The 27,797-nt window shown below is 37.7% G+C and overlaps 1 protein-coding gene across 3 annotated transcripts in view; it reads right to left on the reverse strand.

Annotated features, from left to right (window-relative positions):
* The window catches only part of kmr (pleckstrin homology domain-containing family A member kramer), a 666,551-nt gene that overhangs the window by 205,986 nt on the left and 432,768 nt on the right, over positions 1-27,797 (reverse strand). For all 3 annotated transcript variants that reach the window (XM_090386565.1, XM_090386564.1, XM_090386566.1), the window contains exons 12-14: positions 26,080-26,189; positions 18,980-19,157; positions 989-1,084 (exon numbers count right to left, since the gene is read on the reverse strand). In XM_090386565.1, coding sequence (XP_090242691.1) covers positions 989-1,084; positions 18,980-19,157; positions 26,080-26,189 — 384 coding nt within the window. The remainder of the gene's footprint in view (positions 1-988; positions 1,085-18,979; positions 19,158-26,079; positions 26,190-27,797) is intronic.

The following is a 27,797-nucleotide window of genomic DNA, read 5'->3' on the forward strand; positions in this document are numbered from 1 at the left end:
CTGGGTGCCGTTGATGCGGCACCTCTCTGGGTGCCGCATCAACTGACTGAAGAGCAGATGACACGACATGTGACTTGGTGCCGGGAGATGTTAAAAAAGTTTGATAAGGGACAATCTCGGTATGTGAACAACATCGTGACAGGTGACGAGACTTGGCTGTACTATTACGATCTGCCGACCAAGGCTCAAAACAAAGTTTGGGTCTTTGATGATGACGACACCCGTAATTGTCAGAAAATCCCGATCTGTAAAGAAGAAAATGATAGCTGTATTTTTCAAATCGAGTGGAATTGTGGAACGTGTCGTTTTGGACACGCAGAAGACAGTCACAGCTAAGTGGTATACTGAACAATGCCTGCCTAAAGTCATTGGATCTATGAAGAACCTGCGGCCAAAGTCAAGAATGGACACCTGGTACCTCCATCACGATAATGCTCCAGCTCACCGCGCCAAAGCCTGCACCGAATATTTGACCACGACAGGACTGAAACTTCTCGAGCACCCTCCCTACAGTCCAGACCTTGCTCCCTGCGACTTTGCACTGTTCCCGCATGTGAAAATGAAGCTAAAAGGGAGGCGGTTTTCCAGTGATGAGGACCTTCTACGGGCTTGGGACAACGAGTGTGCTTTACTCCCTAGTGAAACTTGGCAGAACTGGTTTAAAGATTGGTTTCGGAGGATGGAGAGGTGTATTGAATGTAGAGGAAATTACTTTGAAAAAATTAAATAAACAAAGCTGCATTGCAAAACTTTCCTAGTACCCTTTGTATTGACAATTTCTAGCTTTCACAAAAGATTCAAGTTGTAGAAAGCAAGTGCATTGTAGAAACTGTTACAGGTTTCTACAATGCACTGTTTTTTTACAACATATACTGCACATTATAGCTGAACTGTTTCAACTAAATTCCACTGTGCAATAAAATCCTATAATTTTGAGAGAGAGAGAGAGAGAGAGAGAGAGATGAAACTGAGAAATAAGAGCCCCTACCTGTAAATCATCTTCTTCTGATTTCTCTTCTGAGCTATGTATTTGTGACTCCATATTTTCATGAGGCTGAGAAAAGTGGCTGGAGTCTGTAAGATCCTAAAAATAGATGACTGATTGTCCTAACTGACAATAACCTCTTTTTCTACATGAAAACCATTTATTTTTCAAGAAGTAATGGCAGTATTGCCATATCAGTTAACAGTTACATGAAAAATAACTAAAGAAATTCTTTCAAAATAATGTATTATATGCATTTTTAATTGTACCATTATATATTGCATAAAAGACATTATGTGGAGTTTTAAGTAATGTAATTATTACTATTACTATTTAATATGAAAACACTTCCATCAAATGAAAAAGAAGCTTATTTTGTACCTAGTATAAAACCTAATCAAAGACACAGCCCAAACATCCAGTACAAACAATTACTAACCTATATGTACTGGTTATATTTCTAGATCAAATGTGCAAACCTATCATGAGGGCAATATGGGGAGGAAGGGTTGTATTGATAGATATTCCATCTATTGCTGCAAGTTTAGTGACCATTTCTTTTGAATCTCATTGTTTGGCAAACTGTAACATGCTGCACTGTTTTTTTTAGAAGTACCAGTGTTGGCTACTACTTCTATCATACCATCATTGTTTTCAATTTTTTTCATTCTTTTCATGCCACAAACATGTTCAAGATGGCAATGAAGTCCACTTGTTTTTGATGCTTGTTAATGAAAATATGTGGCAATAAGCTAACTGGCTTTTTTCATCTTTCTTAAAATACTGCCAACATTCTTCAACATTTACTCTGTTAAGGATATCTAAAATAAAAAATAAAATTTCTTTTTCTCAGAAATATTATTAATTATTGCAGTTATTTACAAAGAACTCTACCTGAATAATGGCAATTTTCAAATTAATCGTATCAGTTTACATTTTAAAATTTATATTAAAATTTTAATATAAATTTAATATATGAGAAGAATGTTCTCATTCTTCTATTTAGTACCTGATAGCTTTTATTTTAAATATACAAATGAAAGGGTAGACATTTTGAGTTTTCATCAAGGAAAGGATTAATGGCAAAAGCAGCACTTTAGGGCATAATGTTTACTTGTTCCAAGGTAGACACAAGATAAGCAAGTAAAGAAGACATTAAATTCATCCCCTGTCATGGATCTGCCATTGTTTTGCCAGGGTACAGCCAATTTAGTTACTCTGAAAGGTGTGAAGGAAAATTTTCAATTATCCTAGTATTTTCCCGAGTTCCCCCATCCATTTTTGCACACGTGCTAAAACCTTTGAAAGGTGGAAGGCCTTTGTATCAGATGCATGCAATGTGACTGATGCAATTTTGACTGTTTTAGTGAATTAAAGAGACAGAAAGTGAAAGAGAAGGTGCATCACGGCTTGCTCCAAAAACTCTTCCCGAAGCACGCACATCCTCTCAAGGCTTCTATGTACCCAATGCCAAGCATCCCTTGAAACTTCAGCACCTGTGTAACCACCCAGCTTGCCCATAGCTCAGACCGGCCTTTCCTGCTTTTGAGAAAAGAATCCCAATTTCTTGAGACTACACCTTTTCCCGGGAGTCAGGAATTTTAAAATCATGAAATTACCCAGGAATTCCTGGAAAGAATTACTATTCATAATCACTCCTTGGTTCCTTCATTATCTATTTCTTGTACCATTTGGTTTCATTTAATGAACTTCATTACAATTGATTAAATTACCCCAGGGGCTCACATCTGGTGAGTATGGGCTTGGCACACCCAGGGTCCTAAGCTGGATATCATCATTCTTCTCTTTCTTGGTGATTCCCTTCTGCTTTTCTCTCTCTCACTCTCAGGGTAACTCGGGAATTTTTTTTTTTTTTTTGGCTGGTGCAGCATAAGCATCAGGCTTCCTTGCGCCATGTAGCTAGTAATAATAATAGCAAGTACGGATATAACCTCAAAGAAGGAAGGAAGAACCTGTACACCCTCACCCACCTGATGTACAGGGATGACATAAAGCTCTACGCGGGAACCAAGAAGCACCTTCAGCAACTACTCCAGATCACCGAAGAATTCAGCAATGACATTAGGATGAAATTTGGTCTAGACAAATGCAAGATCCACGGATTGTGTCAGGGAAAATTAGTCAACTGAAACTACCAGCTGCAGACTGGTAAAGAGATCGAACCCATGGCAGAGGAAGAAACCTACAAATACTTGGGGATGATGGAGGCTCAGCAGTTACAGCACAAGGAAATTAAGGCCTGCCTGATCGAAAAACACCAGAGACTCAGAAGCCTGCTGAAAGCAAAGCTGAACAGAGGGAACACAGTTAAAGCCATAAACACGTATGCAGTCCCAGTGCTAACATATTCCTTTGGGGTCATAGATTGGACTAACACCGAGCTAGAGGATATCATGAGAAAGACAAGGACAATGATGACCAAGAGCCACCAACACCATCCGAAATCTGCCATGGAGAGACTGACATTTGCCTGGGAAGAAGGAGGAAGGGCTGATAGACCTCATTGAACAACAGAAGACAGCGATAGTTAACCTGAAGGATTACTTCCAAAAACACACAACAGCACTCCATGAGGCCATGAGGAAGATAGACAAGCGGTATACCCCACTCAACCCAAGCGAGGAGTCCCCCCCCCAACCAGGAAGTACAAACAAAGCTAGAATGATGGGCACAGAAGACACTTCACAGAAGCACAGTTCACGAGCGCGACGCTCTTCCTCAAGACTGAAGGATTCATGCTTGCCTTCCAAGACCAGGTAATCAACACCAGGAACTATAGAAAATACATTGCCAAGAAGCCCGGAGTGTCCGATGACACATGTTGACAGTGCCACCTGGCCTCAGAAACGATATCACTGCGGGATGCAAGGTAATCACCCAGACTGAGTACACTCAGACACGACCAGGTAGCCAGGATAATACATCAGAAGCTAGCAAGGAAATACCAGTTGGTCGAAGAAAGTGTACTGTACTACAAGCACAAATCCCAAGCAGTACTAGAGACCCCAACCCACAAGCTGTACTAGGACCGTGCCATAATAACAGATAGGACAATCCCGCACAACAGACTGGACATAACCCTTGTGGACAAGAAGGAAAAGGCTACCTATCTGCCCGAAATAGTGGTACCCAACACTGGCAACCTGCAGAAAACCCATGGGGAAAAGAATCAGCTTTATTTTAGCTTCATTTCTGCATTAGAGGTTCAACAGTAATGTGTTTACATTTGTTACAGGTGAAAAAACGGTGGGAAGAACAGTCCATTACAACTCGTAGCTGGCCAGGAAACAGCCCAGAACTGAATCCTATAGAGAACTGTTGGCATTCTGTGGAATCTGCAATTGCCAAGAAAGAAACCAAAGACCCTTCATGAACTTCAGGCAGCCATAATTCATGTTTGGAACCATGAACTATCACTTGATTATCTCCAGAACTTGATCTTGTCAATGCCTCGATGGTGTGCTGCTGTCATCAGGGCCAGAAGCGGTTCAATTAAATATTAGTTTGCACCTGGTGAACTTTTCATTTTGTTTTCCATTTAAAATGATAAATTGAAGTAAACTGATGGCTTCTGATAACATTTCAGCCATAATTGTCGTGTTTACCAAAACTGTTGTATAAAGGTTGCAAATGCTCATTTTGGAATATTTTGAGAACACCTGTCAAATATTACTTAGCTTTGCCTTAACTATTAATAAATATGTTTTGTTTATATTTCTATTTGTGATGCTAGTCATTAATGTATCATACCATGGCAAAAAATGGTTAGAAATGTGAAATTTTTAGGTGATGCACTTTCTTTGAACACTAGCGTATATATAGCACTATTTATTTTGGTTGAACTTCTTTTTGGGATTTTAAAGATTTCTTTTAACTATCAAAATGAGACTAAAAAGTTAAAAACCATGAATAAACACAGAAAATGACTCAGTCAAGTTACTATCACGACTGGTATAACACTTAGCACCTGGGGCTAATCTAGAAGATAATGTCGCGAATCTTTATGAGCAAGGAAGAAAGTAAACATCAATTATCACCAGGAGCATTACCATTAGCAGAGGCATATGTTGCAAGAAAGCAAGCTTATACAGCATCAGCCAAAAAAAAAAAAAAAAAAAAAAACCCCTTCCCACTTCACCCATCAATTCGCTCCGAATGTTCTGCCTTGAATTTATTTAAGCTGTCCACTTCTACAATCACAGATGTAAGTTTGTTCCAGAAATCAACCACCCGCTGGCTAAAGGCAAATTTCCGCACAACTATTCTAAAACTGTCTTTCCTCAATTTGAATTTATGTCCCCTCAGATGATTAATCTGGGCAAGAGGAAGAATCCCATCAGTATTGAGCTTTTTCAAATCATTCAAGGACTTATACACCTCAATCATATCACCTCACAGGTGCATAGTCTCAAGACACAGTAATTCATATAACTTAAGCCTTTTGTCGTAAGAGCAACCCTTTGTTCCATTCGCTAATCTTGTTGCACTTCTCTTTACTTGTTCCAGCAGCTTTACATTAATCCTAAAATGAGGCCTCCAGAGCTGTATACAGTACAAAAGGTGTGGCTTCACCATTGCTTCATACAAGGGGATAATTATGATCATCCAAATCTAGTGTAACACCAGTAGTATAAAACTCACTTTTAAGATAATAATTATTATTATTATTGTAAAGATCTGGGATAAATCTGGGATCTTTGAGAGTCTCGAGCACGAGAGTAGCCTCTGCGGAACAGAGATGTTTTTTCTGATTTATTTTCTGTTTTATTAGCTTAAATTGGCATATTAACTTATTTTCTAGAGTAGCTTAATATTCCTATTTACGATACTTAGATTAAAGTAACTTAGAGATTTTGTAGGTATTACTTAGTATCGGAAAGGGTATCAAATCCACGTGTTTACCGTTCGTAATTGCCGCCATTGTTACGCGATACAAAATATCTCGAAATAGATAGCATAAGCTTAATATAGTATAGTATAGTACATAATATTGTCAATTAATCAGATAATTAATCTTGTTGAACTTCATTGCCAATTAAATTGTACTTTTAACTATACATATAACGACTTGGGTTACGTAATATAAGTAATTAGCGTAAATATAGTGTTATATGGCGCCTCCGTAGCCAGGTGGGAAGGAGCAGCAGTGCGTAGTACACGCTTCTTGATTAGACCGGGGTTCGAACCCGTCACCACCAAATACGGAGGATGCGGAAAGGTCAGGGAATGACCGCCGCATATCCCGGAGCAATATGGCCTTAGTTGCTAATGCTCCTAAAAACCAAATAACAAACAAATAACATATAGTGCTATAACTGTGTTGGGATATAAGTTTAGGATTTTAATTTTGTACTGAAATTGAAATTTTATTGAAATTAAATCGAAATCATGACTCAGACCAGAGCAGCAAAGCAAAAGGCTCAAGCTAATGGGAGTGCTGTGGCTCAGGGGAGAACTGAGGGGGCAGTTGCCCTCTGAATCACAGCCTATTAAAATGCACTACTTGCTTGATGTTTGTGGAGCAGTCGGGTAGGGACATGATACTGCCATGGGGGATGTCTTTGTATATGCGCGATGCAAGGAGTGTAAGGAAATCAGGCGACAACTCAGTGTTGTTATGGGCCTATATGAGAGCGTGAAGGACAGGGTTGATGCCCTCAAAGGATTAAAAGTGAGGGCCCATCAAGCTCTCAGCTGCCCACACCAATGCCAGAGCTTGCACTTGGTCATCACGTGACACAGTGGCAGCCCCCAAGGCAGAATGCGCTGGTCCCAAAGGAACTAGTAGTTGATGGTGACTCTATTGTCAGGGAAACGGGAAACATGCTTTGTAAAAAGGATAGTTGGACCAGGACCAGGGTATGTCTGCCAGGGGCAAAGGTTGATGACGTTGTAGAGCGGATATCATCTTTTAAGGGAACAAAAGGTGATATAGTTGTACACGTTGGCACTAATGATATTAAGAGTAGGAGACCAGCAGAATTACTTAACAAGTACAGGTCACTGTTGAAAAAAAGCCATGAATTAGGGTTAAATTTGAAAGTGTCTGCAATTCTGCCCAGACACGATAGGAGGGAGTATATGATGAGAGCCCTGTCGATCAATTCGGCCCTGGAAAGACTGTGTAAGGCTCAAGGGGTAGAATTTTTTTCAGCCTGGTCTGTACTTGTTAACAGGAGAGACTGCTTCTACAGTAATGGGATAAACTTAAATAGAAAGGGTGCAAGAATGTTTGCTGATGCTATCGAGGCAGTGTTAGGTGGGTCGGAAAACTGCTAGATTGGGGGGAGATACAAGGACTAATAGATTAACAGTAGCCACTGGCAGAGGTGAAAGTGATTCTTGCACTGCTTCTATTGGAATGAGCTGCAGCCTGGAAAATAAGATGCAGGATATTTCAGAGACTGCTGGGAATCATTGGGGTACAAGTAAACACATGGGTTGTGTTAGGTTCGCTAAGAAAAAGAACAGGTGCATGTATACTTGCGTGTACACCAATGCTAGGAGTTTAGTATATAAATTTGATGAATTTGAGGTATTGCTCTAAACATCAAAGGCAGATATTGTTGGGATATCAGAGACGTGGTGTCACACAGATATAAGGAATGCAGAAATGGAATTTGGGGAGTACAACGTCTACAGAAAGGATAGACAGGATAGGAAGGGGGGGAGGGGTTATGCTATTAGTTAAGAAACACATAAAAACCAAGGAAGTGAAGCCAGTCGACATCGCTGGACAGTGCAGTGTTGAGTCAGTTTCGTGTGACATAAGCATTGGGAGATCAAAATTGAGAGTAGGAGTGTGCTATAGGCCTAATGACTCTGATGAGTATAATAAGAAACTGTACAGGGAAATAGAGTGGGCCAGTAAATCAGAGAGTCTTATAATGGGAGATTTTAATTTCCCAGATATTGACTGGAATTTGGGGGCTGGTCACTCACACACTAGCAGGGCTTTTGTGGATTTATTGGATGATTATTTTCTACATCAGCATGTTCGGGAGGCAGGTAGAGGGAGTAATACTCTTGATTTGATTATCAGCAGTGATTCTTCATGCATTAAGAATCTGCAGATAAATGAACCACTAGGTGGCAGCGATCACAGTGTGCTGAAGTGGGATTTACTCAAAGAGGTAACTACCATTAGGGGTAAAGGGAAGGGTTATTGCTTCCGTAAAGGCGACTACGATGGACTGAGACAGTATTTAAATTCTATACAGTGGGACCAACTGATGATGTTACCAACAGCAAATTCAAAATGGGAAGCATTCGAAGAATTAATCTTGGAAGCTACTAGGCTTTACATACCAACTAAGAAATATTGTTCAAGGTTTAGGCCAAAATGGATGTCAGATGAAGTAATGAGGCATATGGCAGAGAAGAAAAATGCCTGGGATACATACATATTAACACGTGACACAGAAGCCTATGATAGATACAAGTTGATCTGTAACCAAGTTACAAAGGAGGTTAGGCAGGCGAAGGCAGATTACGAGAAATCTTTGGCAAGGGATGCAAAGAAAAACAGCAAAGAGTTCTTTACTTATGTAAACTCTAAAAGGAAGGGGATGAATCAAGATTGGTCCACTTGATATCGATGGGTCAACTGTTGATGATCCTGCTCAGGTAGCTAACAAACTAAATGAATATTTTGCATCGACATTCACACATGAGGAGTTATTCAGCGAGGGGAATGCCAGAAGTGTATTCAACTCTAGCAGTAAGCTAGAGAATCTTGTAATAACTGAGAGTAAAGTAGAGGAGAAATTGTTGAAGATAAATACAGGAAAGGCACCTGGGGTGGATGGGATCTATCCAGTTGTATTGAGGGAGGCAGCAAAGAATGTAAGCAAACCCTTAGCCATAATTGTGAGAGCTTCCTTGGACTCAGGGGAAGTACCCATGGACTGGAGATGTGCAAATGTGACCCCAATTCACAAAGGAGGACCAAAGGGCGACACAAGTAATTATAGACCTGTTAGTTTAACTTCTGTTCCCGGAAAATTAATGGAGGCACTGGTTTAACTTCTGTTCCCGGAAAATTAATGGAGGCTTGGAAGGATCATCTAGACAAGACTTCAGTTATAGCTCGGACACAGCATGGTTTTGTTAAGGGGAAGTCTTGCCTGACCAATTTGATTGGATACTATGATGCAGTCACAAAAGAACTGGATGCAGGGAATAACTTTGATATTATATACTTGGATCTTAGAAAGGCTTTTGATACTGTTGCACATGGAAGACTGCTGCACAAATTGGAGCAGTGTGGCATTGGTGGCAAATTGCTGCTATGGATAAAGGGGTGGTTGAGGGGGAGAAGACAGAGAGTGGTAATCAATGGACACTGCTCATCGTGGACTAATGTTATTAGTGGAGTCCCTCAGGGTTCAGTATTGGGTCCATTATTGTTTTTTGTATTTATAAATGATATTGATGATGGTATATCAAGCTTAATGTCCAAGTTTGCAGATGATACGAAGGTTGGCAGGGTGGTCAAGGACACTACTGACACTATACTGCTGCAACAGGATCTGGAAAGGTTCAGCAGATGGGCTGAGAGGTGGCAAATGAAGTGTAACATTGACAAATGTCAAGTACTACATATGGGAAACAGCAACCCCAGAGCAACGTATCAACTCTGTGGTACTACACTGACAGTGGCAGAGAATGAAAGGGACCTGGGGGTGGTTGTGCAGGCAGATATGAAGTTCTCTGAGCAGTGCAGATGGGCTGCAAGAGTAGCTCATGGTGTATTGTCAATGATATATAGGAATTTTTCTAGCAGGGATAAGGAGGTGATTATTCCCTTGTATAAGGCAATGGTCAGACCACACCTAGAGTACTGTATACAGGCCTGGAGGCCTCATTTCAAGAAGGATGTAGAGCTGTTGGAACGAGTACAGAGAAGGGCAACAAGATTAGTGAATGGAACAAAGGGGTGCTCTTACGAAGAAAGGCTCAAGTTTTGTAAATTACAGTGTCTGGAGACTATGCACCAGCGAGGTGATCTGATAGAAGTGTATAAAGCTTTGAATGGTTTGAGCATGCTCAATGCTGATGGGATCCTTCCTCTTGCTCAGAATAATCACCTGAGAGGGCATAAATTCAAATTGAGGAAAGACAGATGTAGGATAGACGTGCAGAAATTTGCCTTTAGCCAGCGGGTGGTTGGTTGGTGGAACAGACTTCCATCCCTTGTCATGGAAGTTGATAGCCTAATTAAGTTTAAGGCTCAGCTGGACAGGTATTTCGAACGAACAGAGGGGTGAACTGGAAGTGGTTATTTTTTATTTATTTATTTATTTATTTTTTATTTATTTTATTTTTTTTTGGCTGATGCTGCATAAGCTTGCTTTCTTGCATCAAATGCCTGTACTAATGCTAATGCTATAACCCATAACCATATATGCACACTGCATTCTGTATAATTGCATGTTTATTGGCTGATTTGTAGTGTATGTATAAAAACCGTTCTCTGTCCACTGAGTTTGGCTAACTACACTACAGACTTGACTGAAGAGGACTTTAAAAATTTGTCCAGTCATCAGCAGGCTTGAAGTCAGACCTCTCCAAATGAGAAATAAGCAGTGAAACTACTATACTGTCACAGAGGACAGTCAATACGATATAAATATATAAAATAAGTATAAAAATGGGGTGAAAAGTTAAGGGGCAAAGGAGAGATTATAATAAAAATAAAATGACATCTGCAACTGAGTGCTCAAAGCTGCAGTAGCAAAGGATACAAAAGTTTATATATGTAAGTTAAATTAACATCCAATATTCCTTACATTTCGAGGGTACAGCTATAAAACGGTGTTCCCAGTTCTTCCGCTAGTTAGTACACTGGACTAAACCTATTGGTAACTCTCTAGGAGGCATCTGGATCAGCTAGTGTATAATCTTGCTACCTCTACTCTGCCAGATAGTGACTGGAGGGAGTCCGAGTAATGTGTATGCGGGGAGCATTGTCGAGGCCACATTATGTCAAGGATCTGGGTATATTCTTACCATGTGTACGCCATATCCAAAAAATTTCATTACTTCATACAGCATGTCCCACAAACTTTTTCTTACTATTGAATACACCATGAATTGTCAAACTATTAGAGCAAGCTTATATGCGAAAAGATCTAACCCTCCCAAGCACTTCCCAATTCATTTCCCAAATATATGCGGTCTCAATTCTAATCTCAACAATGTCCATTTCCACTTGCAGTCTGCCAAACCCCACGTACTTTTTCTGACAGAATCTCAGTTATCGGTTGATTAAACTACTACTCATCTCAGATGCCCAAATTATTCGCTGTATGATTCCTTTCACCTCAAAGGTGGTACTTGTGCATATGTCCTTTCTGATATTCCCTGTCAGAGACTTGGAATCTCCTCTCTTTGATCTTCTCTGGCTTAAAATCTCTCTACCTCATTGTGTCAAATTCATCTGTTGTCTCTACCGTTCTCCCAACTCCACTAATCACTTGGAGCTCTTTGACTTCCTCTCTTTTTAACTTGACTTTCTCCAGTCCAACTTTCCTAACAGTGGGGTAATTTTCCTTGGTGATTTTAGTGTTCACAACTCCAGCTGGCATCAGTTTTCTAGTCACACCGATCCTGCTGGTCAAGATGCTGAGGCTTTTGCAATTACTAATGACTTTGCACAGATTGTTCATTTACCTACAAGAATACTGGACAATCCTAATCATACAGCCAATACGCTTGATCTTTTTCTCACAAACAACCCTTCTAAGTACATGGCCGAAGTGAGAGGTCCTTTAGGCACTTCAGATCGCAACTTGGTGATTGTCTCTTCTCCAATGGAACCTTTATCTCATGGCTATTCACAACCTCATGTTGTTGGGCATTACAAGAATGCAAAATGGGATGACCTGCGAGACTTCTTTTCCTTGGTTGGATTACTGTTTCAAAACTTCTGATGTCAACGTTTGCTCAGATCGTGTCATTGAAATTATTCTTGCAGGAATGGAATCCTTTATCCCACACTCCACTTTAAAATCTCGTCCTTTATCTAAACCTTGCTTTTCCAATAAATGTGCTAAGGCTGTTCAAGAGAAGAATGTTGCATATCGTAATTGGCTTGTTTCTAATTCTTCAGTTTCATTTTCTGCCTACACCAAAGCTCACAACAATTGTAAAGCAGTTATTAATCAGTCCAAACTAGAGTTTGAACAGGCTAAGAGTAGAAAACTTGTTTCTTGCCCTAATGGTAGCCGAGCATTCTGGTCTCTTGCCAAAGCTATTGGCCGTAACTTTTGTCCATCTCTGCTCCTACCTCTGTCCAAACCAGTCACTTCAGCCAAGGATAAAGCTGATCTGCTAGCATCCCATTTTTCTTCCAACTCATGTATTAATGATCTGGAGAAAACACCTCTCACCATTCCCAACATGCTCCATTCAATGCCTCCTGTGATCTTCCGTCAAAAGGATGTCAGAAGGATTTTGACGAATCTTGATGCTAAGAAAGCTCCAGGTCCCGATGATATTTCTCCACTTGATCTCAAAACCTGTGCTCCTGAACTTACTCCTATTCTTTGCCGCCTTTTTTTCACTTTGTTATTCCAAAGGTGTTTTTCCTTCTGTTTGGAAATTTGCTCATATATCCAGCCAGTTCCTAAAAAGGGTGACAAATCCCTTCCATCCAATTATCGTCCCATTGCAATTACTTCTACTCTTTCTAAAGTAATGGAGAATTCAATTAACCGCCAACTCTTAAAGTACCTAGGCCTTCCATCTGATCAATGATCGCCAGTATGGATTCTGTCAGTGTCGATCCACTGGTGATATTCTGGCTTATGTTACCCATTTATGGACTACACTACATTTCTGCCTACACCAAAGCTCACAACAATTGTAAAGCAGTTATTAATCAGTCCAAACTGTCGGAGTCCAAAGTGGTCTCCGACAGTTTTTAAATTCTGTACAGTGGGATCAACTGACGATGTTACCAACAGTAAATTCTAAGTGGGAAGCATTCAAGGAATTAATCGTGGATGCTACTAAAAGTTTCATACCTATTAAGAAATATTGTTCAAGGTTTAGGCCTAAATGGTTATCTAATGAACTAATGCGACTTGTAACAGAGAAGAAAAATGGATGAGATGCATATAAATTATCAAGCGACTCAGAAGCCTATGGCAGATATAAGCTAGTCTGTAATCAGGTCACAAAGGAGGTTAGGCAGGCAAAGGCAGATTACGAGAAATCCTTGGCAAAAGATACTAAGAAAAATAGCAAGGATTTCTTTACTTATATAAACTCTGAAAGGAAGGGGATGAATCTGATTGGTCCACTTGACATCGATGGTTCGACTGTTGATGATCCTGCTCATATAGCAAACAAACTGAATGTGTATTTTGCATCTACATTCCACATAAGGAATTATAAAGGTTTGAAAATGGCAGAAGGTTATCAAATTGTAGCAGGATACTTAATGATTTTGTAATAACTGAAAACAAAGTGGAGGAGAAATTGTTGAAGTTAAACATAAGAAAAGCACCTGGGGTGGATGGGATCTATCCAGTTATATTAAAGGAGGCGGCAAAGCAACTAAGCAAACCCTTAGCCATAATTATGAGAGCATCCTTGGATTCAGAGGAGGTCCCCACGGACTGGAGATGTGCAAATGTATCCCCAATTCACAAAGGGGGATCGAAGGGTGACACGAGTAATTACAGACCAGTTAGTTTAACTTCTGTTTGGGGTAAAATAATGGAGTCGCTGGTTAAAGATGCATTGCAGGATCATCTAGACAAGACTGCAGCAATAATTCAGACACAGCATGGGTTTGTTAAGGCAAAGTCTTGTATGACAAATTTTATAGGATATTATGACGTGGTTACAAAGGAACTGGATGCAAAAAATAATTTTGATATCATATATTTGGATTTCAGGAAGGCTTTTGACACTGTTGTGCATGGAAGGCTATTGTACAAATTGGAGCAGAATGGTATTAAGGGTAAGTTGCTACAATGGATAAAAGGATGGTTAAGTGGGAGAAGACAGAGGGTGGTAATCAATGGATGCTGCTCTTCGTGGACTAATGTTATTAGTGGAGTCCCACAGGGTTCTGTGTTAGGTCCACTGTTGTTTTGTATATTTTTCAATGATATTGATGAAGGTATATTAGGCTTAATGTCGAAGTTTGCAGATGATACAAAGGTTGGCAGGGTTGTTAGTGACAGTAATGGCAGTGTGCTACTGCAACAGGATCTAGATAATTTGGGCAGATGGGCTAAGAAGTGGCAACTGAAGTTTAACCCTGACAAATGCAAAGTACTGCATATGGGTAGAAGTAACCCAGAGAAATGTACCAACTGTGTGGTACTACACTTAAGGTGGTAGAAAATGAAAAAGACCTGGGAGTAATTGTGCAGTCAGATATGAAGTTTTCTGAGCAATGCAGACAGGCTGCCAGGGCAGGTCATGGGGTTTTGTCAATGATATATAAGAATTTTGCTAGCAGGGAGAAGGAGATGATTGTCCCTCTGTATAAGGCAATGGTCAGGACACGCCTTGAGTACTGTGTACAGATCTGGAGGCCTCATTTTAGGAAGGATGTAGATTTACTTGGGCGTGTACAGAGAAGGGCAACAAGATTGGCGAGGGGAATGAAGGGTTCCTCTTACCAAGAGAGGCTTAAGTTCTGCAAACTGCAGTGGCTGGAGACTTGGCACCTGCACGGTGATCTGATTGAGGTATATAAGGCCTTGAATGGGTTGGGCACACTGAATTCTGATGGGATCCTTCCACTTGTTCAGATTACGAACCTAAGGGGGCATAAATTCAAATTAAGAAAAGACAGATGTAGAATAGATGTGCGGAAATTTGCCTTTAGCCAGCAGGTGGTTAATTGCTGGAACAAACTTCCATCTGTCGTTGTGGAAGTTGACAGGTTAAATAAATTTAAGGAGGAACTGGACAGGCATTTGGAGGGAATGGTGTGATTTTTTTATTTTATTATTTTATTTTTTTGGCTGATGCTGCATAAGCTCATACAGTTGCTTTCTTGCATCACATGCCACTACTACTACTACTTCGATGGAAAGGTTCGGTGAAACACAAGTAGTTGCTCCTGACATCTCAAAGGCTTTTGATCGTGTTTGGCATAAAGGTCATCTAAACAAGCTTCCATCTTATGGTTTGCCAACTGTTTTTAGTAATTGATTATCCAGCTTTCTCTCTGATCGTTCACTGAGGGTGATGGTAGATGGCTCCCTGTCTTTCTAACTTTAAAGCAGTAGTCCCCACATGAAGAGCATGCATCGATATACGAACTACCTTGTTCTGGAACAACCTTCCTTCTTATGTATTTCCTGAAAATTATAGTCTACAGAAGTTCAAGTCCGATTTCAATAAATATCTTCTTTCGTCTTCTCAACCTCCAACCCAAGCACAGTGCTAAGTACTATAGGTTCTAATACTTCTCATGTTTGGAGTTTACATAAAAAAAAAAAAAATTTTAACAAGTTAGTTGAAAAGTGCAAAGATGGATGCGTAAATTACACAAAATGCCAAAACTATTGAGAAAAAGGAAGGGATGAAAGTGTAGATAAAAAAGGCAAAGATAGTGAGAGATTATGGATAGTAGGAATGTTCATATCACCCTTGTATATCACCAACTGTCCTTAGAATTTCTTGCTATCTTCTCCTTTTTTTATTTATACTGTCATCTCTCCCTTTTCCTCGATTCACTCCCTCACCTAATACTATTTGCTTGCATTAACCTCATATACATATTGTCTCCCTAAATTTATTCTAAATCGCGTCATTCGCTTATAATCAACTTTTAATGCATCTAGGTTACACTGTAAGCACTGATTTTAATTTTATTACTATTTTATTTCTGAATTTACTTTAATTTATTTCTAAAACATACACTGCATTGGGACTACCTTGTCCATATCTTTGTGGAATTTCTACTACTTTACCTCCCCTATTTGCTCTACCCTTATCTGATGCTTGCTATTACTCCATATATTAATTTAATAATTTTTGCTTTACAGTTCCCTTTTTTATAATTGGCTATCCAATTCAGCCTACAATTTTGCTTAATTCATTATATTATATAGGATATTCACATTATTTCTCTCTTTTTTTGTCACAGCCTAAATGTCTCCAATTTCTGCTATTCTTCTCCTATTAATTTTGGCAATTTGTGTAATTTACGCATCCATCTTTACACTTTTCAATGAACTTGTTAATTTTACCTTACACATATACAGGGTGTCTCAAAAATATCGGTACAAACGTTTAGGGGAGTTAGGTAACATCTAAAGGAATGTGAATCGCATAGGAACCCATAACTGGAAACGTCACCGTAAGTCGGTACACAGCCCTGTTCATCAGTTTGTGAGAGGGAAAATTTTTGGTTTACTCATTCAAGCAGTAGTCGCCACATGAAGAGCATGCATCGATATACGAACTGTGAGCTGGGAGACATGCATCTAGTGTATGGATTAGCAGAGGGCCCACACGGTGTGCGCCCTCGTGTGGCAAAACATCGCTTCGCAATAAATGCGTGGGCAGGTATGGTCGGTGGCAGCTTAGTCGGCCAATACCTGTTACCATCCCACATGAACTCTGCTAAATATTGGATCTTTCTTGGTCAAGTTCTACCAGGGTTACTTGACGATGTTCCAGCAAATGTGAGACGCAACATTTGGTTTCAACATGACGGGGCACCTGTCCACTATGGAAGGTGTGTTCGTGACTATTTGAACAGGCGTTCTGGGCGTCAATGGATTGGCTGTGGTGGACCCGTTGCCTGGCCCCCACGCTCACCAGATTTATCAAGCCTTGATTTCTTTTTGTGGGGGCCCTCAAATCTATTGTGTATGAATCACCTGTGGAGATGGACTCACCTGCGGAAAGGGAAATGTCATTTTTAACTGTACTGTATAATGCAATATATTTTTCATACAGTGTATGTTACTTTATGCTCAATATGGGATTCATTTTTTATAGTACTATGTACAATAATTTGCACAGATATATAAATGCAATTTTTTCCTTTTTTATAACTTAGTATGAATCAGAGCTGTAATACTCAATACGTTCTACGTTGATATTAATATTTGTAAAATAATAAGAGAAGTTTACCTCAATATAGTACGTAGAACACTTCCGTATGATACTCTCCAGAAATTAAAACGAAAAAATCGAAAACTTACATTAGAGTAAAAAATAAATAATTAAAAACCAATTTAACACAATTCAAATCAATTTAACACAATTAAAAATCAATTTAACGCAATTAAAAATATTAAAAAGAATCTAACGAAAATATTCAAAACGATTTTCCTTCCTGAAGCTGACAACGCTTTTCGACCATATGTCGCGATCACGGGAATTAAAATTCAAAATTTTTTATAACTACAAAAATGGTAGTTTCGGACATTTTCAGTACCAAGAAACTTTATTATTGTGGTTTACCAATGTTTCCCTGTGGACAGCCCATGTTTCTTTAAACACTTTGGCTGCCCATCAGACTGCTTTTATTATTAAATAATAATTACATAGCTGCCAACTTTTGACTTTCAAAAAGATGGAGATCAGGAAACTGTAAGAAGTAGGAAAACAAGCAGTTTTTCTGAAAAGCAGGAGGTTTTGTAAATCCACACTGTGCTCGATAAATATTTCACTGAAAACAGATACATTTTATAAAGCTACAGGACTGTTTACTAGTATTGTATGCTTTCAAACATTAACTTACCTAGGATTTTTGTTTGGGTTGTCTATTACACATCAACTGATTATGATTTCCTTGAGAAAGATACTGTTACAGATTTCATACGCCTTAGAAATGTCGAATCAAAAGATTTGTTTATAACAATGGCACTGCTGTTCAGATTTAGTATTAGCCATATGGTGTAAGAAATCCAGAGGCTTTTCCTGCACCAGCCCTCCCCCCTATTTTTTACTTTATAAGGCGTGTTAGCACATATATGTAAAGTGCCTATCGTTTTGGCCACATCCATCCTTCTGTCAGTCTGCACGTATATATATATATATCATCCATCCATCTGTCTGTCTGTCTGCACGTATATATATATCATCCATCCATCTGTCTGTCTGTCTGTCTGTCTGTCTGCACATATTATATATGTGCAGACAGACAGACTCCTAATGGATAAATTTTCATAATTTTTTTATGCTCGGCTTATTTAGGGGGAAAAAAAAATTGTCAAGCCATCTCAAATTTAATTATAATTGGACCAAAAGAAATCCAATAATGTTATTCTGACCCTATTGGACGTTTCACGGAATTTTATACTTGGATCCTACACAACTTTTACAATAGTTATTTTAATAATAACAAACTTATCAAGATGGGAGATCCCAGTGTAGAAAAATAAAATAAAACATAGCAAATTTTTCAGTAAAGATCTAGAGATTCCTGAGGTAATTAATATAATCAAATTTGGACTGGATTGGGATGAAGCATTTAGAATATGGGAGAATGCAACTAAGGCCACCAAGAATCAGCAAATCATCTTAAACTGTATCTTCTTTAGCTTGTTTTAACTGTGTTTGTCATATGTTTCCCTCAGTTTATGGGAGGGGAAAAAGCAAGCAACAATCCTCGCTTAAGATTAACTAACTCAGATAAGGTGTATAGAAAAAAATCACATGGATTCTTTCCATCAAGATGGATTTCAAATCTAGCCTTTTATAAATTTTGTTTTTATATTCTGGGATAGCCACATATGACTAGAGGAATTTACAAGGCATAAAGCACAAGAACATTATTTTATTTAGTGGTTCTCTATGAGGAAGATCAGCAATCATAGTCACTTAAACCATTGTGAAAGTCTAAGAAAAATGACAATTCTATCCAGTTTGTTCAAACACTGAAAGTGAAAAAAGAAATTAAAAAAAAAAACAAAAAAAAACTTAAAAATAAATTTCTAATTACACATATAATGAAAATAAAATTACTTAATTTTATTCATTTACCAACTGAGAAAATGATGATGCTCTCCTTTCTCCACTACTGTATAAACTACCCAACTTAACCATATTATCCACCAAAGTAATCAGAGGACGAGTCATATTCTGCTGTCTTTCCAAATCTTCGGTTTTTTTTTGTAGATCTGAACAAATCTTAAGAAGTTCCTCTTGATTATTAGATTTTCTAAAATAATGAAATGAAATATAACCCAGCAATAAATTTATGAAACTTACAATTTTTATTAAAGAACATAATTATAGTGTCAGTCAAATATTAATAATTTTGCACATATATTAAATCATATGATAATATAAACTCATATTTCTGATAAACATTAGCAATATGCAAAAATAGTAATTAACAAAAGTTCTCAAAGTTCTCATGAATTTATGGAATTAACACTAATTCCAGAAACTGACACTTAAAACAACCAAATGATCTACAGGCACATTTATATGGTTCTTGTCCTTGGATAAATCTGAATGGCATATAAAACATCTTTGAAATTTAAAAATGCATCCATTTTTACATATGAGATGCCACCTCTCAATACACTTCCACAGGCTAGTTTTGTAGAAGTCCTCTGACTGTCCTTCAAACAAAGACTTGGCAGCAGAATTCACCTCATCAGCAGCAGTGGCAAACTGTTTCCCAGAAAGAAAGGATGTCAGAGCAGAAAACAGGAAGAAATCCGCAAGTGCAAGGTCAGGGGAATAAGTAGGATGTGATAATATTTCAAACCTAAGTTCACCTCACTGCAGTTTGCAAGGAACGTGCAGGAGCATTATCATGGAGCAGGCGCACACATTTCGACAGCTTTCCCAGTCTTTTCTTTTATAGAAGCATGTAGCTTTGAGGAGGTTGGAATAATACTTTGCCATCACAATACCCCTTTTGAAGGTAACCTGTTAGTATTACATCATGCTGATCCCAAAAATTTGACAGCATCACCTTGCTAGCAATTGGTTGTGCTTTTGCCTTTCTTTCTTTTTTTAGGGGAGCGGGGTGACTCTGCATGCTTACACTATTTTAACATTTGTTTAGTTCTGGAATCATCAAAGTCTCATCTATGGTGATTAGCTGTGAAAAAAACTCCTCTTGCTTTTCCTAGCATATCAACAACATTTCATGCACACACTGTGCCCTTTCCCTCCTCGTTACCAGAAGTCTGGAACCCATCCGGCAAACAATTTACTGATATGCAACTGTTGATGGATGACATTTTCCACAGACCCTACACTGATTTGGAGCTCTGCAGCTAGTTCTTTGACACTAATACAGCCATCTTCCAGTATAAATGCCTCGATTTTTGCAACATTCTCTTTTTTTACAGCAGCTGCTGGACTTCATGGAATTTCTTCATCATGCACTGAGGTTCTTCAACATTTGAATTGTTTATACCAATGTGCTGCTGTTGCAACACTAACCCAAATATAAATATAAAAAAGAAGTATTAAAAACTGCAGGAGCAAAGATAAAAATGATTAAATATGAATTTTCAGTCCTGTTCCACTAGCAGGTATAGTAGATTTTAAGTTCTTGTATTTTCAAAAACAATATAAAATTTATGGATGACAACTTATTAGAGTTTCTCATATTACCCAGCATGAGTTCTAAGTGCTTTATGACTACATCTTTTGGGAAATGAAATGCAGTATATGACAAATGCTGATAGAGTAGAACTGGAAATTTATTCACATTTAAACATTTTTTTTTTTCCTTTTTTTTTTTTTCTCCTGCAGTTTTTTTAATAATATTTAATATCACTAAGACTAACCAAAAATTAAACATAAGTGCATTAAAAATGTTTAAACATGAATAAATTTGCAGTCCTGCTCTATAAACAAGTGGCATACATTTTAACCTCATAAATTTATAGATGCCAACTTATTACATTTTCTCACATTACTTAATATGAGGCCTTAACTGTGTTATAACTTATAAATGTAAGTTTTGGGAAATAAGATTAATTGAATTTTATTTCCTAAATATTTGCTATAATGTAAAAGGCATTCAACAATTGGTGAATTCAGAATGATATTGAAGCATCACGCGCACATTTGTGTGTGTGTGTGTGTGTGTGTGTTGTCTGAGGAAAAGTAAGAATATCATCAAATTAAGTTTACTTAATCCATTTAAAGCCTTAACACTTACTTCGATCAAATCTCCTTGCAAGTGGACAGTTTCCAAGCACACTGCAATTTTCAGAATTGAAGTCTTTTGTGGGTGCTCTTTACCACAAAAGACTGTGTTCCTGGCTAATCTGTTTGCTGTTCTCTACACTCATTCCAAGATATCCACATCTTTCTTAAAAAAGGTTTTAAGACCTATATCAGTATTCAAGATGCAGCTTAACCATTACTTTATGCCAACCGGGCTAGCCGAGTGGGTAAAGTACCTGCCCGGCAGCCCAAAGGTCGCGGGTTCGATTCCCGCCTCGGGCTTGGATCAAAGTACTGCAAAAACCTTGGGAGGTGCAATATGGCCACAGAAGCCGATGCGCCAACAACTACCAAATCAAAAAAAAAAAAAAAAAACCATTACTTTATACCAGGAGTGGCCAACTTAATTTGTGATGCAATCTACTTTTTTCTTTCAAAATATGCCGCAATCTACCATCTCAAAAATTTCATTGCACAAGGCAAACAAATAGAGGGATGACTGTATTTAAAATTCATCATGATCGACAGAAATTAAAGTCTACGGTCGATCGACTGTCGCGATCGACTCATTGGCTACCCCTGCTTTATACAATGAAATAATCACCTCTTCGTCCCTGCTGGCAAAATAACGATTGAAAAGTAAGTTTTCAATCGTTCTTGAGGTGTTGAAACAGGAAATAATCACTGGGGGCCAGATCCAGTCTGTAAGGTGGATGGGCAAGTTCTGTAAAGTCACAGTCTCTCAAAGCAGAGTAGCAGCATGTGACCTGTGCACTCGTGAGTTGTCCTGAAGAAGCAGCACACCTCTAGAAAGTTTTCCACGGCATTTTTCCTTTATGACATCCTTTAGATTGTACAGTAGGGATGCATATGTCTCCCCAGTGACTGTCTGCTTATGTTCCAAGCAGTGAATATACAAAATTCCCTTAGCATCCCAAGTAATGTTTGCCATAATTTTGCCAGCTGAAGGTTGTGTCCAAAATTTTTTTGGTGGGAGAGAAACTAAGAGTGCTTCCATTGCATTGATTCTTGCTTGGTCTCAGGATCCCAGTGATAAACCCATGTTTCATCACCTGTAGCAATTCTGGAGATGAAAGTTTCAGGATCCTTTCCATAAAGCTCTAAATTATCCTCACAACATCATACTCTGAATTGCTTCTGTACAGGGGTCAGAAATCTGGGGACCCACCTTGCACTGACCTTAGTCATCCCCAAATGTTAATGGAGGATGGTTATAACTGTTCCCTTAGATACGTCACATTCCCCAGAGATTTGAGACACTTTTAAACATCTTGATCACCATAATTCTTGGCACCTGGGGTCCATTATTCTAGTCTAAATATTAATTTAATATTACATTCTAAATAATACTACTGACTTTTTAATTTCTTAGCTAAAAGAAAAAAATACGCCAGTTTACATGATCAGAACCTTTAAGCTACTTATTTACTACAATTTAAAATACAGTAATTACCATTATAATGTACTACACCATTGGTGGGCAACCTCTGGCCTGTAGTGGCTTTAAAAAGATATATAATAATGGCCTGCCATTTATTATATATATATATTTTTGAATTAATGGAATTTCTGACGTCAATTTAGAAAATACTGTGTGCATTGCTATGACAAATATCGATCCAGATATTGATTCACTGATAAAAATAAACAGTATCAAATCTCTCATTAAATATTATAAAAATAAAATATTGCAATTTTTGTTACTGGAATTGTATTTGTATTTTGTTACTATAATTGTATTTTTGTAATTTTATCTAGAATTTGTATTTCATTTTTCTTATTAATAAAATTAATTATATGTACATGTATGTATAAATATTACAATATTTAAAATAACTAAATGCACAAGGCATAATACATTAAGAGTTTAATATCTATATAATATCGGTGTGTAGATACACCATAGACAACTCTTAAGAAACTACAAAGTAGTTGTTGTAGGCATCATTTGCTCTTTCTCATATTGTGCTCTGCCTTCACGACGAGTTGCCATGATATTGCACTACCTCGAATAAGTAACGCTTCACTAATAGAGAAGACTATTGTTACTTATTCTCAAGTGAGTACCACCACCCAGACATGTTTCAAGGCTATTGGCCTATCATCAGTGGGTGGGCAGGTACCCTGGTATTGCAGACATGACGACCCAGTTGTGAAGATAATCACACAATATGAGAGATGCCAAAAGGTGTATATGACAATGGGTCGTCATGTCTGCAATACCAGGGTACCTGCCCACCCACTGATGATAGGCCAATAGCTTTGAAACATGTCTGGGTGGTGGAACTCACTGAGAATAAGTAACAATAGTCTTCTCTATTAGTGAAGCATTACTTATTCGAGGTAGTGCAATATCATGGCAACTCGTCATGAAGGCAGAGCACAATATGAGAAAGAGCAAATGATGCCTACAACAACTACTTTGTAGTTTCTTAAGAGTTGTCTATGGTGTATCTACACAATGATATTATATAAGTATAAATATTACAATAAATAACAAAATTGTTTATGACTTTTTCATTATACACCATTTTAATAATCCTAAAAATCATGGAAAGTTTAAAAAAAAAAAAAAAAAATTGGCCCACATGTACCTCACAGACATTTTATTTGACCTGCTGCCATTTATAAAGGTTGCTCATCCTTGTAAAAAGGTGAACTGCAGCCATTATCAACCCACTGCAGGATGGAAGCCTCCTCAACGATTCATGCTGAGGGAAATGGACCATAATCTTCCACAGTGATCCAGTGCAGGTTGGCAGATCGACCGTATTTAGCAGTCAGGGGCTTGAACCCTGGTCTACTCAAACAGTGTGTGCTCCTGCACTCCCACTCCTTACCACTTGACTATGGAGTGGAGAAATGCCATCAGGACCTGGCACTTTCTTGGCATCAAGACTGTTCAGAATTGTTCTGATATCGTTTTGACAGAAGCTAGAGGAGGCATTGAATGGAGTGTACTGGGAATTTTAGGAGGTAGTTAACCAATACAAGAGTTAGAATGCAATACAAGGTTATCAATACAAGAATTAGAAGAAAAGTTGGATGCCAGCATGTCAGCTTTATCTTTAGCTGAGGTGGCAATATCAGGTTTTAACAGGGGTGGGCTACAACTTTGCCAAAGCTATTGGCAAAAGTTGTAGCCAATAGCTTTGGCAAGAGACTAGAATGCTTAACAACTGGTTGGACAAGAAACACAAGTTTTTGACTCTTAGCCTGTTCAAAATGTAGTTTGGATTGATTAATAACTGTGTTACAATTGTTGCCATGTTATTTTAACTGTTTCATATTTGCCTATGTAAAGTTCCGTTAAAGAATATTATAAAAATTTAATTCAGTTTATAAGACCGATTTATTAATTAAGCAAGCTAACCTGTGTTTTCTGCACCCGTGTGAAAGCTTGAGATTTTGGTACGTGCCTTGGGTAAAAATTACCCTATACATACATGTATTTACCATTAAGCTAGGAAACCATAAACTACAATATATATATATATTTGGTAGGAAGAGATAGGCATTAAGAAATAAGCAACAAGTAGTGTATTTTGATAGGCCATTTTTAAAAATATAAATAAATATTAAACTTATGTACATGCAAGTTAAAAAATGAAAAATAAATAAAATTAATTACAATAATCAAACTCAGATGTGCAGTATCCACAAAAAAAGCAGCAGAATGTTTTTTGCAAATAATTTTTGAGCACTATCTCAGTTTGATCTATTTCCTTATTATACTTAATTGAAATTGTAAACATTTATACCTGCATGGGCTAAATTTTTATCCAGGCATCAAACAAATGTGTCTACACAGAAGTTGAGAAACAACTTGAGAAAAATTCCTCTGTATGGCATAGATGGAAATGTTCTCGAGGATAGGGAAGACTATGTCCACATGTTTCAAAGTTTTACTGTTTTCAAGATTAAATTTTTACCTCGACATGTGTGCACTTAGATTAAGAGCAAATTAAAAATTTCAAGTAATTTAAAATTTCATTATAATGAAAATAAAGATAATAATCTTTATTTATGGCCCATCCTTGTACTACACTTATAAGTTACACAAATTAAAAATTTCAAGTAATTTAAAATTTCATTATAATGAAAATAAAGATAATAATCTTTATTTATGGCCCATCCTTGTACTACACTAAAGAAAGTTACTAATCATGAAATATGATATTAGTGCTGCAATAACCAATAAGAGACTGTATGAGTATTGTTAACTTATTAAACTGTTAGCTAAATTTAAAAATAACAAATGTGACTAGGCCTATTAAAACTATTTATTAAACACAATTTAGTATATTGATTAAGTAAAAAAGTCAAAAATTTCCAAAAACTTTTTCAGGAGCTCAAAAATTTTCAGTTAAGGGCTGTAGCCTCAAACCAGATGATCTGTCTCAAAATTGGACATAAGACCTTAGCATAAAGTCCTTGCTGTCAATCTTTAATGGAAAAAAGAAAAATCCCTGCGATTGTATACCTAACACAGTAACACATCCCAAATTTGTTTGAAAGTAATTTTGTTTACATGTCTGGTATTAAGTTTTCAGTTTCATAGAGAGAGAGAGAGAGAGAGAGAGAGAGAGAGAGAGAGCTCAAAATGGGGGAGGGGGGAAATCACACCAGCAAATATTCTTGCATCCCTTCTATTTAAGTGTATTTCATCTTTGCAAAAATAGTCACTCCTGACAACATGCACAGGTCACACTTCAAAAAATTCTGATTGAGTACTTGTCATGTACTCTTTCCTATCATGTCTGGGCAGAATTGCACACTTTCAATTTCAGTCCTAACTGATATGGTCGCATCCCTGTTACAAAACAATCAAATTAAAAAATAACATCAATAAAAACAAAAACTGATAACATTAATTTAAAAAAAACATAATACCAAACTGAAAATAAAGTGTATAAACTCACAGCTTGGCTTGATGTGCATTTTCTAATTTTTGCCAGCACTTCTCTTTAGCTTTTGTAATGTGAAATTGATTCCTTCTTAGTTGAATAAGGAGTAACACTAGTTCTTCATGCTGCAGGTAATAAAAAAAAATTACATCAGCACACATATATAAATAAAATGGCAGTAAAATTCAAACTCTAAAGTAATACACGATATTTAAAATTATTACACAATTTTGTTTATCTTCATTGTGAGAACATTATTTCTTATAGGTTATTATCCTTGGTCTTTTCTTCATATATGGCTATATCATTTTATGGGCATAAAATATTACTGCTTATCACTCAGTTTAAGTAGTTAATATTTTCTGGTCTCATAATTATTTTATCACATGTGCTGTATACAGGCATGCCCAAATTAAATTTGGCCTATTGAATCACACATGGAAAAGCAACTACAACAGCAATGCAATTTGAGTAATATCTGGTATATGCACATTGTGGCCTATGCAGAACCAATTCTTGAAATAAAGGGAATAGACATAAATCCATAACTTTAATTTTGATATATGAAGTGCAAAATAAGCAATATAAAAGTTATTACAATGGTATTTAGTAAGAACTATCAGTACAATTTCTGAATTAAGATGCTGAATGGTAAAGAAAGCACCACTATTCATTTCACAAATTCATTTCTCAATTCTAATATCAACGATGTCCATTTCCACTTGCAGTCCGCCAAACCCCATGCACTTTTTCTGGCAGAATCTCAGTTATTGGTTGATTCAACTACTGCTCATCTCAGATGCCCAAATTATTTGCTGTATGATTTCTTTCGCCTCAAAGGTGGAACCTGTGCATATGTCCGTTCTGATATTCCCTGTCAGAGACTTGGCAATTTGGAATCTCCTCTCTTTGATCTTCTCTGGCTTAAAATCTCTCTACCTCATTGTGTCAAATTCATCTGTTGTCTCTACTGTTCTCCCAACTCCACTAATCACTTGGAGCTCTTTGACTTTGTCTCTTTGCAACTTGACTTTCTCCAGTCCAACTTTCCTAACAGTGAGGTAATTTTACTTGGTTATTTGAATGTTCACAACTCCAGCTGGCTTCTGTTTTCTAGTCACACCGACCCAGCTGGTCGAGATGCTGAAGCTTTTGCAATTACTAATGACCTTGCACAGATTGCTCATTTACCTACAAGAATACTGGACAATCCTAATCATATAGCCAATACGCTTGATCTTTTTCTCACAAACAACCCTTTTAAGTACACGATCGAAGTGAGGGGTCCTTCAGATCACAACTTGGTGATTGTCTCTTCTCCAATGGAACCTTTATCTCATGGCTGTTCCCAACCTCGTGTTGTTTGGCATTACAAGAATGCAAAATGGGATGACCTGCGAGACTTCTTTCCTTGGTCGGATTACTGTTTCAAAACTTCTGATGTCAACGTTTGCTCAGATCGTGTGAGTGAAATTATTCTTGCAGGAATGGAATCCTTTATCCCACACTCCACTTTAAAATCTCATCCTTTATCTAAATCTTGATTTTCCAATAAATCTGCTAAGGCAAGAGAAGAATGTTGCATATCGGAATTGGCTTGTTTATAATTCTTCAGTTTCATTTTATGCGTACACCAAAGCTAGCAACAATTTTAAAGCAGTTATTAATCAGTCCAAACTAGAGTTTGAACAGGCTAAGAGTAGAAAACTTGCTTCTTGCCCCAATGGTAGCCG

The sequence above is a fragment of the Mastigoproctus giganteus genome, chromosome 12, assembly GCF_048544385.1.
Source record: "Mastigoproctus giganteus isolate SK-2022 chromosome 12, ASM4854438v1, whole genome shotgun sequence".
NCBI classification, from domain to species: domain Eukaryota; kingdom Metazoa; phylum Arthropoda; class Arachnida; order Uropygi; family Thelyphonidae; genus Mastigoproctus; species Mastigoproctus giganteus.